At 44.2% G+C, this 13,511-nt stretch overlaps 1 protein-coding gene across 1 annotated transcript in view; it reads left to right on the top strand.

The window, feature by feature from the left end:
• DDX47 (DEAD-box helicase 47) overlaps positions 1-13,511 on the top strand; it is a gene marked incomplete at its 5' end in the record, with an annotated part of 247,895 nt that overhangs the window by 216,185 nt on the left and 18,199 nt on the right. Inside the window, one exon of the mRNA XM_018561473.1 lies at positions 8,355-8,484. Coding sequence (XP_018416975.1) covers positions 8,355-8,484 — 130 coding nt within the window. The remainder of the gene's footprint in view (positions 1-8,354; positions 8,485-13,511) is intronic.

Here is a 13,511-nt window from a genome sequence, read left to right as displayed (position 1 = left end):
AATTGGGCCCCCCCCCCCCCCAAAAAAAATGTAAAGTTACAAATAAAAAAGAATGACAATTTTTTTTTTTAAAGTCCCCCCATACATGCATGCAAACAGGCGTCGGATGCGCATATGTGCGAAAACAACGATTTTGCCCATTACGCCGCACATGTTACATATTTTCACGAACGTCGGAATGAGACCAATAGTTCTAGGGCAATCAATCACCGATAACACTAAACTGATGAGCTGTAAAAGCTTTTAAAGCGTCGCCTATGGTAAATTTTGGGTATGGTAGTTTTTTGCGATTTCTCGGGTGCGCGCAATTTTAACCAGTTGACATCCGCGGTGTTAAACCCCCTTCCCATCCAGGCCATTTTTCAGTATTCAGCGCTGCGGTACTTTGACATTTATTCCGTCATGCAGCGCTGTACTGAAATTAATTTTATACCCTTTTTGGGGACAGATAGAGCTTTCTTTTGGTGGTATTTATTCACCACTGGGGTTTTTATTTTTTTACTATATTAAGGAAAAATTCCCGAAGTTAAAAAAAAAAAAAACAGTTTCCCCTATATTAATTGATAAAACATTTATTATTACCCAATTTTTTGGTAAAATATAAAAGACGGGGTCACGTCGCGTAAAAAGACACCAAACATGTCAAGCCTTAAAAATGCGTGTGCGCGCGACACCTCAAAAAACGATAATACCCCTTTTTTTCCCAAAATTTTCAATGATTTTTCCTTAATATAGTAAAAAATAAAAACCCCAGTGGTGATTAAATACCACCAAAAGAAAGCTCTATCTGTCCCCAAAAAAGGGTATAAAATTAATTTCAGTACAGCATTGCATGACGGAATAAACGTCAAAGTACTGCAGCGCTGAATACTGAAAAATGGCCTGGCCAGGAAGGGGGTCTAAACACCTGGTCTTGAAGTGGTTAAGGCACCCACAAAGAACAGCTTCATATACCGCCGGAAGCCGCGACTAAATTGTTGTCTCTATCATACCGATCCTCACTTAGCAATAGGTACCAAGAGTCGGGCTACAAAATAGTGACCAGATGGTATCGCACACCACAAGCCCTCCATGCGATGTTCCCGGACTCGCCGGACCTGTGCTGGAGGTGCCAACAATCCTCTGCAGGCATGCTCCATATGTTCTGGTCCTGCCCGGTCCTCCTTCCGTTCTGGGATAAGGTGCACGCTCTGGCCCAGAAATTTTCTGATGCCCCGGTTCCTCGAGACCCTGCCTTCTTTCTCCTCCACCACAACAACATCCCTATGCGAGTTTATTCCCGCTCACTTACCAGACACATAGTCAACGCGGCCCGGGCTTGTATACCGGCTTTCTGGAAAAAACCCGAACCACCATCCATTCGTCAGGTATTAACTCGCATTCACGACATCTTCATTGGTTCACCTGAATACTCACCTCCGGGGTGTAGTTGCAAACATGTCGGGGCTTGGGGGTACTACTGCGCATCCCCCTGATTTAACCTCATGACGCCTCAAACGACAGCGAGGCCGAAACGCACACTGGAACTCACCTCTCTGTCCTTACCTCATGATTCAGAATGTTGTTTTTTTTATTATTATTATTACCCTTCCGCATTGTTCCATGTATGGTTAAATACTGCGTTTTAATAGCACTAAGTTGACCTTGTAAGTGTATATCTGCATTGATTGTACACCACATACCTCTCTTGCACTGTCTTTTATATGTATTGTGTAACATTTTGAAAAACTGACTAAAGAATTTATTTAAAAAAAAACAAAAAAACTGCTTCATAGAAAAATATAACAATTTTTATTAAGCAAAAACAATCACTAAAAAAGATCTAAAACCATATAAAAAAAGTCATTAAATTGCTCCCTTGCCTCTCAATTACACCCATCTAATTAGTTTAACAACATTTTGATACATTGCCTTTCAACGATTTTAATTTATTATAACTTAACTCTGGGTGTATAGAGTGATTTCGCTTAATGCATTAAACGGCATTAAGAATCATTATTTCGAGATACTTCCGGTTCCGGCGCCTAATGCGGTAGACGAGCGGCCCCGAGCTCTGTCCCATACTCCCGGCCACTCTATCTCCCGGAGCACCATCCGCCTACTCACGGTAACACGCAGGACCCGGTCACCAGGAGCCGAGAGCCCGCAACTCACAGACGGCCCTGCCACCTCCAACATGGCGCCCGAGGACATGCAGCAGGGAAACCCACACAAGGCTGCTGAGGGTGAGTCGCAGCAGATCGCTGCCAAACACCCAGATCTTGACTACAAGCAAATAGCTGTGGAGTTTTCTAAATGCCTGAAGCGGATATGATAGCATGTGGAATTGCGGGTGGTTAATATAGAGGCCCAGGCCACTGAAACACAACGCAATACCACCGCCATTGCTAAACAGTTGCATGCATTACAGGATAAGGTTGATGACCTAGAAAACAGGTTACGACGCAATAACCTGAGAATCATTGGCATACCAGAGACAGTGAAACCGTTTGGTCTCCGCCGTTTTTGCTCTACACAAGTGCCTAAGGCAGTGGGCCTTCCAAGTGTCAGCAAAGTAGAGAGGGCACACAGATTGGGCCCACCCAGAGACGACAATAAGCCAAGACCAGTTATTGGACTATTATAACAAGCATACCATCTTTCAGGCATATCGTGCACAACGCAACCTAGATGAGAAAATCTTTCCATGAGGTACGCCAATCCCTGGTGCGCAAACGCATTAAATTTGCTCTACACTACCCTGCGGTGCTGCGATTCTCTACAAGTGATGGTAAAACCTGGAGCTTCACCTCAGCCGCCCAGGCACAAAGATTCTTGGATTAATGGGAAATGCCTGCATCTTCTTCCCCGATGAAAAGCCCGCCGACAAAGAAAAAAGACTGAACCACCCTCAGCTGCATGGAGGATGCCTCTTTTCTTTTCACTGCTGGCTGGTGCTCTGCCGCACCCAGTGCTCCGTATACAAGTCACTGTTTGCACAACGTGTGCCGTTTTCTACCTTCCCTTTTGGCTGTTGCCACTGTTATTGCCACTCGTGGATGGTCCTGAGTGGTCTACACGACTCCGTGAGACGGGACGGGGCCGTCTCTTTCCTCCAAGCCACTCTTGTTGCTGACTGGCCAAGTGGGTGTTATGGCTACCCCCACCCTCAGTCGGCTCGTGAACGTTCACATTGGGAAAAAAGGAAGTACGTACTACAGGATGTTTTGTTTTTCTTTTCTGTTTTCTATTTTTATCTTTCTGGTGTTCTTTGAGTTTCCAGTTATTGTTGTTCATTGGTTGATCATGTTCGACCACACTCGCAGTCACCCGAAATCTACCACTCTACACTGGGGTCTTCTCCATAAGGATGGGATCCTTCCTGCTGCCCATTATTGGGGGGACCATCCAATCTCATCCTCCGGCCCTCTAGGCAGAGGGACCAGGCTGTATGGCCACTTCAGGTGCACTGGGACGCCTGATGGTGTGCCTCTCCATTATACAATATTACTTAATCATACATCTCTTGATGATGCGCTGCATCAATGGGACCCACCCTGAATGTCATCACATGGAATGTTAAGGGACTAAAGTCGCCCAGCAAACGACGGCGGATTCTCCGCCATCTGAAAAGGCTGAATGTGGACATTGCGCTTCTACAGGAAACTCATCTCAAGAAGGCAGATATAGCCCGAATGCATCAATCATGGGTTGGCACGGTTATTGGCGCTCCAGATTGGGGGTGACTTCAATGCTGTACCGTCCTTCCAAGACGACCGCTCCAGAGAATCTCCCTCCCCTCCACAGACAAACAGCCCCCAAGATAAACATCTCTCCACCTGGATCGAAGCCACTGGCCAACTGGATCTATGGAGGTATTTGCATCCACTGGACAGAGAATTTACACACTTTTCTCATGCGCACAACACGATATCACGCATTGACGTATTTTTTGCCGCTCCCACTACGATACCCCATCTAGTCTCGGTGACAGTGGAGGACCTGGTCATCTCAGATCATGCCCCTGTGTTGCTGACAGTTAAAAATATTGGGTCGCCTACTCATCCCACCATTTGGCAGTTCCCTTCCTACTTAGCCCAAGATGACACCTTCCAAGGTAAACTCCTACAATGGTGGCATGAGTATGCAGAAGATAATTCCTAACATATGTCTAATCCTGCCCTGTTCTGGGAAACTGCAAAGGCGGTTCTCCGGGGCAGGATACTTGCTTATGCAACCTCTAGAAAAAGATTGGTTAGGAGTAGATATGTGGAAGCTACCACGACAGCCAGAAGAACCTATCGAGTTTACAAAGGGGACCCTACACACCCAATAGGACCGCTTGGTTGGCGGCTAAACAAGAATTTGACCACTGGTTACAACAACTTACAACTAGGTCTACAAAGACCTAGACTTATTCAAATTTGGCAATAAATCTGGTAAACTACAGGCAAATTTAGCGAGGGGTAAATCAGCAGTTACACATGTCACTCAATTGATAGAAGAGGCGGGGACATTACACTCAGACCCTTCGTCCATTAGCGGGATTTTTAGCACTTTTTATCAGAACCTATATAAACCGGAACAGGGGGACAAGGCATCTGGCTCCTCCTACCTGGACGCCACCTCCCTACCCACTTTGACCGCTGAAGACCTAGACTCTCTTAATCGTGACATCTCTCCATTGGAAATCACGGAGGCCATCAAACACCTACCATGTTCCAAGGCCCCTGGGCCTGATGGTTTTTCTGCTGAATTCTACCGCCTCTTGTCCCCTGACATATCTCCTGTATTGGGGAACCTTTATCAGAATATTTTGACCAATCACAACTATCCCCCCACCTTCAATGATGCATACATTAGCCTGCTTCCCAAAAAAGACAAAGACCCTCTCCACCCAGGCTCTTACCGTCCGATATCACTACTAAATCTAGACGCCAAGTTGTTGTCAAAAATTTTAGCAAACAGGTTGGCTGCCGTGCTCCCGAAGTTTATCTCCTCTGACCAGGTAGGCTTTGTGTCTGGTAGAGTTGCTGTATCTAATGTACGCAAGGTTCTTCTGGCTCTCGAAAGCCGCAGATTGCAAAAGCCTTCTTCAACATCTTTGGCACTATTGGCCTTGGATGCGGAAAAGGCTTTTGACAATGTGAATTGGGAATGGTTATATGCTGTTATGAAACGCATGGGTATTGTAGGTACTTTTCTTGATTTTGTATCCACCATGTACACCTCACCTAAGGCCCGCATACTTACCTCCACCGCTATATCACCACCCTTCTCCCTCCATAAGGGGATGAGGCAGGGTTGCCCACTATCCCCCCTACTCTTTAATTTAGCCCTGGAGCCACTCTCCCGCTCACTGTCCTCCTCCCCACTCTTTTCAGGCCTTCGTGTGGGACCGGATGACCTTAAAATAGCTTTGTTTGCCGATGACATCACTCTCCTGCTCTCCGACCCCTCCTCCCAAGTACCTAAAATAATACAACATATCACTAATTTTGGCTCCTTTTCGGGGCTGAGAATCAACTTTCATAAAAGTGAACTTTTAATGCTACCCCACAGTGCCCCCCTCGATACATCCACCTTTGGATTGCACTATCAAGCTTCAGAAACACTCTGTTACATACTTAGGCATTCACCTATCCGGAAATGCAGCGGAGTTATATCGCCCTAACTATGAACCCCTGTTTAAAAAGAGAACTCAAGAACTACATAGGTGGCGGGATCTACCAATTTCTTTGCTAGGGAGATGCCACCTGATCCGCATGATCAGTTTCGCAAGACTGTTATACCCGCTACAGACCATACCCCTCCTCCTAAAACATAAAGACATCAGCAATTTGAACACGGCCTTCCTTGCAACAACTTACAGACCTACATAATAGGCTGATGTCGATGGACAAACTGGATGCTCAATACCACTGTACTTACACAGAGAAATTCTTCAATACCTGGACCCCATACATAGTGTCAACCTTACAACCGACTCAGTTGAAAGAGTTGGTATTCTTGTTTAAAGATGCGGTATGGTACCACACAGCCAAACTGAATAGATCTTTGGGTGCCCTTGACGTCCTTTAGCGACTCCCTACATTGTCAGTTCATGTCTGATATAGCAGCTAAAAATCCTCTTAACATCCTGCTACCACTTCTGACTATGCTGGGATCCCCCCTGTTCCTTCTGGTACCATCTACTAAAGGGAGCAGAGGATCCTGCCAAATATACAAGGTGATTGCGAGACTTGCCTGTTGACGTTGATTCAAGCCTGTTATATTCTGTACCTATGCACTGTTATTGTTTACACTACACTTTTGAATAGGTAACTTTATACCAATGTACTACTGTATCGCATCTCGTCTTCAGATATGTATCGCAGAATGGCACGTGTCCATGATGGGATGCAGAATGTACTTCGTCATATCTTATGTTATGTTTTTTATGAAAAACTTGAATAAAGACTACATGCTTAAAAAAAAAAAGATAAATTATTTCATCTTAACATATATTTTCTTATACATTCTTTTACATTATCGTAACAACATATTTTAACTTGCTTGAATAAAAATCCTAGAAGCAGGGAGCCATTCACAGAGGGGTATACCAGGTTTCTACCTGTATGGGTGGATGAAAAAAAACCCGATATGCAGCTTCTCATGCATCAACCTCTATTGAAGCATATATAATTATTTAAAAGATTTACAAGAGCATTTAAGAGGGAAGATTTTCCAATATTCTTATTAAGCATACCTAGTTAGTCATCTTCCTCTAATGCAAGCTTCATATCCTAAATGATAGAGCTTTGTGTCCCAAATGACAATCAGAGGGCAGTTTGTGCAACGCTTTATAATATAGGGAAGACATTACAAAACAATTCAAGACAAGATGGTAAGGAGGGCCCTGCCCGTGAGAGCTTACAATCTAAGAGGGAGGGGTAAGTGATGCATGAGGAGGTAGCTGTGTTGGGATGAATTGTTTGAGAAAGAGATGCAGTGGTTAGTTTGAGGGGGAATAGGCTTCCTGAATAGATGAGTCTTTAGTGATCACCTAAAGGCAGCCAGAGTAGGAGACAGACGGACAGGTTGGAGTAGGGAGTTCCAAAGAATGGTTAGGGTGATACTTTGACACCAGCTTGGTGATATAGCCCTGGGGCAGAGTTGTGGATGGCTTTCTAAGTGGTTAATATTTCAAATATTATCCTTTGGGCGATTGGAAGCCAGTGGAGGGATTGGCAGTGGGGTTGCAGATATTGAGCGGTTGGTTAGGTGGATGAGTCTAGCAGCAGCATTCATGATAGACTGAAGAGGGGATAGCCTGTGCAGTGGTAAGCCATTGAGGAGGGAGTTAACCCCTTCATGACTGACGACGTACGTGTACGTCGCCAGCATCGGGGCTGTTTAAACAGACTCCCGGCGACTTTTGCCGCCGGGAGTCTGTTTAAACTTGTAGAGCCGACTGTCGGCTTTACAACAGAAGCGATTCTGGCGACTTACCTGTCGCCAGATCGCTTCTGTGTCCCGAGGAAGGGGACGTTTTTCGCCGTTTCACGGACGCACGCAATTTGTAAACTGGGCATGTTGGGTATCGTTTTACTCGTTGTAACCTCATCTTTTATATGTAATTTAAAAATGGGTATTTTGTTGTGTTTGAGCATTTCATTAAATTTATCACTATATTTTGGGGTTTAATAAGGAGTTGCGCTAATATTGCGCAACATAAAAATTTGCAACTACCACCATTATATTGTATAGGGTCTTGGCATTCAGAAAATATATAATGTGTGGGGGTTTTAAGTAATTTTCAGGCCTAAAATGTGGAATATAACATGAGTGCAAAAAATGGAAAAAAAAAGGCCTCAGTCATGAAGGGGTTAAAGTAGTCAAGACGAGAGGTAACAAGTGAGTCTTGGATGCACATATACTTTATGCAGTTTTATTACATCTTCTCTAACAACTTAATTTTAGTCTTGATTGCCATCTACAGCAAAAATATGAATACACTGTCTTCTTCGACAGGATGCCCCATGTCTTTCAGGATCTTGGCAACACTAGAAATGCATATTGGGGTGGGAAGAGTTTTATCAGTCAGGTCAGGCCTAAAACATAGCACATCGTGGCTGGGAATAAGTGGACCACCTGACACTGGTGGGAACAGATCCTGGCTATAGGTAAGTAAAAGGAGCTTTTATTTTGAGGTTTACCAAGCCTTAACAGGTAGTTAATTACTACTAAGCATGGTACCATTTCAATCATGCACCAAATTTGGTTTTCTGAAATGTTACCCTTATGGACACACTTATAAGTATTTTTGTATGAAAACAGTGAAAATATTGTTAGAGCTGTTTAATTTATTAAAACGTCTATACTGAATTTTCAAGGTATGATGTCGAACTCTTTCAAAGGATAGAACATATGATTGGTAAAAAGCTCCCAGCTTTCCCTGCACAAGAAGAAGAAGTGATGTTGCTGAATGAAAGGGTAGCAGAAGCTCAAAGATTTGCCCGTGTTGTAAGTTGTTTGTTTTTCCGTTTTTTTTAATAACTTTTAAGTGCATTGAAATACAAATGAGAACATTTTCTGTCTCTTGTCATGTATGGATTTAAATCACCTATCTGTGTATAGTATGTGAAGGAACTATGCAAAAGTAAGGGAACAAGAAGGTTTTATGGTACTTTGCATGTGTTTTCTCCACCCTCTTGGTCCTTCCTACATTTTTTAAATTTACAAACTGCACTAAAATACGTTCACATAGGATATTTAATATCTGATTTTTACAGTTCTGGATAAGGTATTGAGGGGTCAAAACCCCTATATGACCTTTTGGGTATTAAAACCAGATTATAAAAATAATGAATTAGTAGGGACTCCACCTACTTTTATCAAAAGTAGGAAAATATTAATGAATAATATATAATAATACCAGTACCAATAATAATAATATCAATAATAATATCAGGCGATAAGGAATTTGTCTGGATTAAGTAAAAACAGCAAATTCACTTTGTAAAATAATTGGAGAAAAAGAAAATGTAAAAATATTTTTTCTTTCTATAGGGGATTATATTAGGCAAAAGATACACTAAAAACAAACCATAATTAAGGTTACAAATTAGCAATTAAACTACTATATAAAATACACTTCAATCACTATACTGAATAAAAGTATTTAACATTGAACCAGCCCAGGAAAAAAGCTGCTCCAATGTTTCTCCAGGAATTTAGTCAGTATCAGGGATCCAGGAAACATCTTCTGATCTCTTGATCTTCTTGTTAAAATACCTCTTAAATGTTTGCTCGTGCCATCAGCAATGTTTTGTTTGTGGGATTGCTCTAAGCATGAGAACTAATTTCCTATTGGCTGAGGAATTTATGATAAGCCGTTGTATTTCTTTTGGATCTGCCTATGTGATACCATGCCTGGTCCATAGAGGTCCAGGCCCGGATTCCCCACAAGGCCACCGAGGCCCGGCCGCGCCGGGCGGTAAGTTGCGATTTCTACATTTAGCCCTGCTTTGGGAAGGCAGGACTAAATGTGGTGTGGGGAAGCCGCTTGTGCGTTTACAAGTGATCGCCACGATCACTTGTAAAATGTGTGCAGCCTGTCCGTCCTCCCCTCTCCCCCCGGCCGCATCTATCTCTCTCCTCTGCTGCCGCTCTCCCCCCAGCCGGCGAGTCTCTCTCCTCACTGGCCGCCGATGCAGGGAGCAGAGCGGCAGGATTAAAACTAACCCTGCCGCTCCGTGTACACGGGGAGAGCAGTGCTCTTCCCATCTCAGCTGTCACAGGAGTTCCAGCATATTGGAGGTGACAGGGTCAATAAAGAGAACCTGTCACCTCCAAAGGCTATCACACAGGGGCTTGTTAGCTAGCTCCTGTGTGATGGCAATAAAGCTAAGTGAAAACATTTTTTTAATAAAAATTAAAAAAATAATAATAGTTAAATGAAAAAAAATAAAAAAGGTGATTAAAAAGTAAAAAATTTATTTTTTAAAATAAGAAATAATAAGATAAAATAATTATAAAAAAATAAACTATAAGATAAAAAAGTAAAAAAATAAATAAAAATAAAACTAACCCTGCCACCCCTGCCATCCGGTTGCCATTCTCCGTTGATGGGGGTGTTGGCAGGGAGGGGGGTGCATTGAGGAACCTTGCCTTGGGGCAGCAGGGAGAGTAAATCCGGCCCTGTAGAGGTCACTAGAGGCTGACTTGTAATCTTCGAAGATAACGTTTAGTGGTAATTGACATGGAATGTCAATAGATATATAGATTTAGTTTTATAATATCCCAGTATAGTCCTATACATTAATATGGATTAATGTGCGTCAGTCTTCTGGTGTTCCTTGGGCTGGTATGGTACATTTTCCAACATTTGAAACATCTAACCACATATATTAAATTACAATATAGTCATGTAACAATCGGTGACTATACATTTTGAATACACATTTTTAAATAGCAATCATGTGTTTAGTGAATTTACATTAAGTGCCCCAAAACACCTATATACAATTATTTGTTTTTGTAAAATATAAAAGATGAGGTTACGAGTAAATAGATACCCAACATGCCCAGGTAAAAATTATGTGCATCCGTGAAACTGCAACAGAATTCAGTACCCAAAAAAGTCCATAGACGACTCTTTAAAAGCCCCTACAGGTCTTTATTTTTTTTTATTATTATTTTTACAGTTCATCTATTATTTTTTAATGGTTTTGTTTTTTGTTTTGTTTTTTACTTTAATTGCCATCACATAGGGGGGCTTACAAGCCCTCCATGTGCAGGGATAGGCACGGACCAAGGCTGTGGGGGACATTTTCCAAAGTACAGACCTTAGTGAAGGACACCAAGGTACATTTCAAACTAAAACCTTTAAAAAACAAACACTCTAGTCTGGTGTGCACACGCCTATGTATACAACGATTCAGAACTGCACCAGCTATAGAGGACTACAAATCCCAGCAATAGATTATACAGTAATGCAGAAAGATTTGAAGCTACATAATCGTGTTGCTTCAGGATCACGGCCTCAGGATGATGTCTCGAGGGTCTCAGGATGGCTCTCTGGTGGGCAGTGCGGTATTTAGTCAGACTCAGGACATTCCAACATACATTACAAAAAGCTTGCATTTTATTGAATATGGGAGATAAAAGAGATGCTTTGCTGTTCTCTGCAAAGGCTTCCCCTACCCCGACCCAGCATCAGGCCCCTCTTCAACCTTGGGCAGCAGCTGCTTGGTACTCCTGTGCTCAGAGGCGGCTCTAGGTTTGCGAGGCCTCAGGCGAAACCTAAACATGAGGCCCAACTCAGGCCTGTGGGGTCTCACCAGGTCTCTGTGGGGTTTAACCAGGCTGGTGAGACCCCCCACAGAGTCCTGTTGAGACCCCACAGGGCCCTGAATAAACCAGGGCTCTGTGGGGTCCCACCAGGGCTCTGTGGGGTCTCACCAGCCTGGTTAGACCCCTCAGAACCCTGGTGAGAGCCCTCATTAAACTAGGGCTTTGTGTGGTCTCATCACTCCTGGTTAAACCCCACATAGCCCTGGTAAGACCATACAAAGCCCTGGTTAAACCAGGGCTCTGTAGGGTCTCACCAGGGCTCTGTAGGGTCTAACCAGCCTGATTAGAGCCCTGGTGAGATCCCAAAGAGCCAGGGGCTGACTGGCAACCTTTAGCCCAGGGGGCAAGTACAACCCAGAGGCCCATGGTGCAGCAACTTGGCCCCTCTCTCGCTATCGCTCTTCCCCGCCTTCTCCCCGCCCTTGTCTGCCACTTTTGCCATCCATGTAACAGTAGTGTGAATGTATCTATCGGTTTAGGAAATTTAAAGCACACTGGTAGGGGAGAGATGCCTTGTCAGGGCTGTGCGTGTGCATGACTGCTGCGCCACTGGTAGTTCTGCCACTTAAATCAGAAATACATTGTATAGCATTGCAGAATGGCATTGGCTATGGAGAACTACAATTCCAAGCAATACATTACACAACAATGCAGAATACCATCAGCTATAGAGGACTACAAATCCCAGCAATAGTACATTATAGCTTAAGAGACCAGGGCTCTGTGGGGTTTAACCAAGGCTGGTGAGACCCCACAGAGCCTTGGTTAGACCCGACAGAGGCCTGGTTAAACCAGGGCTCTGTCTGGTCTCACCAGCACCAGGGTTCTGTAGGGTCTCACCAGGGCTATGTAGGGTCTCACCAGCCTGGTTAGACCTCACAGAGCCCTGGTTAAACTAGGACTCTGTGGGGCCTCACCAGGGCTCTGTTGGGTCTCGCCAGTCCTGGTAAACCCCACAGAGCCCTGGTGAGACACTACAAAGCCCTCACAGGGCTCTCCAGGCCACCACTCACCAGTACTGTGCTGGCCGTGTGTCGGGGACGGGAGCGTGCAGGACCAGCTGGTGCCGACATAGTCTCCATCTGCTGCTGAAGATAAACTCCGCCCTCCCAGCCAGAGATCCTCGTGTGGTGGATGGGAGGGGTGAGGTCTCTTCTCATTGGCTGGTGGGCAGAGCTCCAGAAAACAGAGTGGATGGACCGTACCGACGATCGAGGAAACGTATGAGCTCTCAACCCTGTCGCTGTCAAACTGGGAGTCTCAGTTTGACAGCGGCAGGGCTAAGAGCTCACAACATTACCTGACTGCGAGCGAGGTGATGTGCCGTTCCGACAGGGCAAACTAGGCGGCCGCGTTTGCAGGCTGACGTGGGTGTATCCAAGACGACCCCAACCGGGCAGTACACCAAAAGAGTCCTCCCAGGGGAGAGGGAGAGGAGCGAGGACCAAACCCTGTGTGGTACTGGGTACGGGTGGCTCGGAGGTGTTTGGAGGACGGGAGTCCCTGTGCGTTTGTGGGGCCTCCATGTGAGGCAGCGTCTAAGTGAACAAGTGACCCAAATCCTGTGTTTCTTTACTCCATACAAGGCTTCCCTATTATTCTATGCCTCCCACCTCTAACTGCTTGACACAGGGTTTGGTCCTCGCTCCTCTCCCTGGGAGGACTGGTTTGGTGTACTGCCTGGTTGGGGGCCGTCTTGGAAACACGCACGGCAGCCTGCTAAATTGATTCTCTCCATCTCCTGAAGAAGCGCCTCTGAGCGCGAAACGTCAATACAAATATTCGCTCCCCCATTCTCAACCATCCTTATTCATGTATCTATTATTCTAATCATGCTATTAATTAACCATCCTATCATGTATTCTTGAATGAGATGTTCATAGGTGGAGTGAGCAAAGCCTATGTCCCTCCACTTTTGAAATAACCCAGATGAATTTTTCAATCATGTATTCAATTAATTTTTCAATCATGTTATGTCTTTCTTGAAATCGGTGGTATAAATGGAGTGAGTGTATAAGGAGACATCAGCCGGTTGTTTTTATTTTTTGTACTGTATGTGAATCAATCTTTTAAAATATTACTAAGATTAAAAATACTTTTTTACTGCTAAATTGCTTTGGATTTGTCATTAGGTGCCCAAAAAAAACCCATCTTTTTGCTTTTTTATATCATATAAACTAAGCTGCTGTGCTGTC

Source organism: Nanorana parkeri, unplaced genomic scaffold (genome assembly GCF_000935625.1).
Source record: "Nanorana parkeri isolate BGI_ZX_2015 unplaced genomic scaffold, ASM93562v1 scaffold526, whole genome shotgun sequence".
In the NCBI taxonomy this organism is placed as follows: domain Eukaryota; kingdom Metazoa; phylum Chordata; class Amphibia; order Anura; family Dicroglossidae; genus Nanorana; species Nanorana parkeri.
Note: the sequence above shows the minus strand (reverse complement) of the source record. Positions and strands in the feature narration are given on the sequence as shown.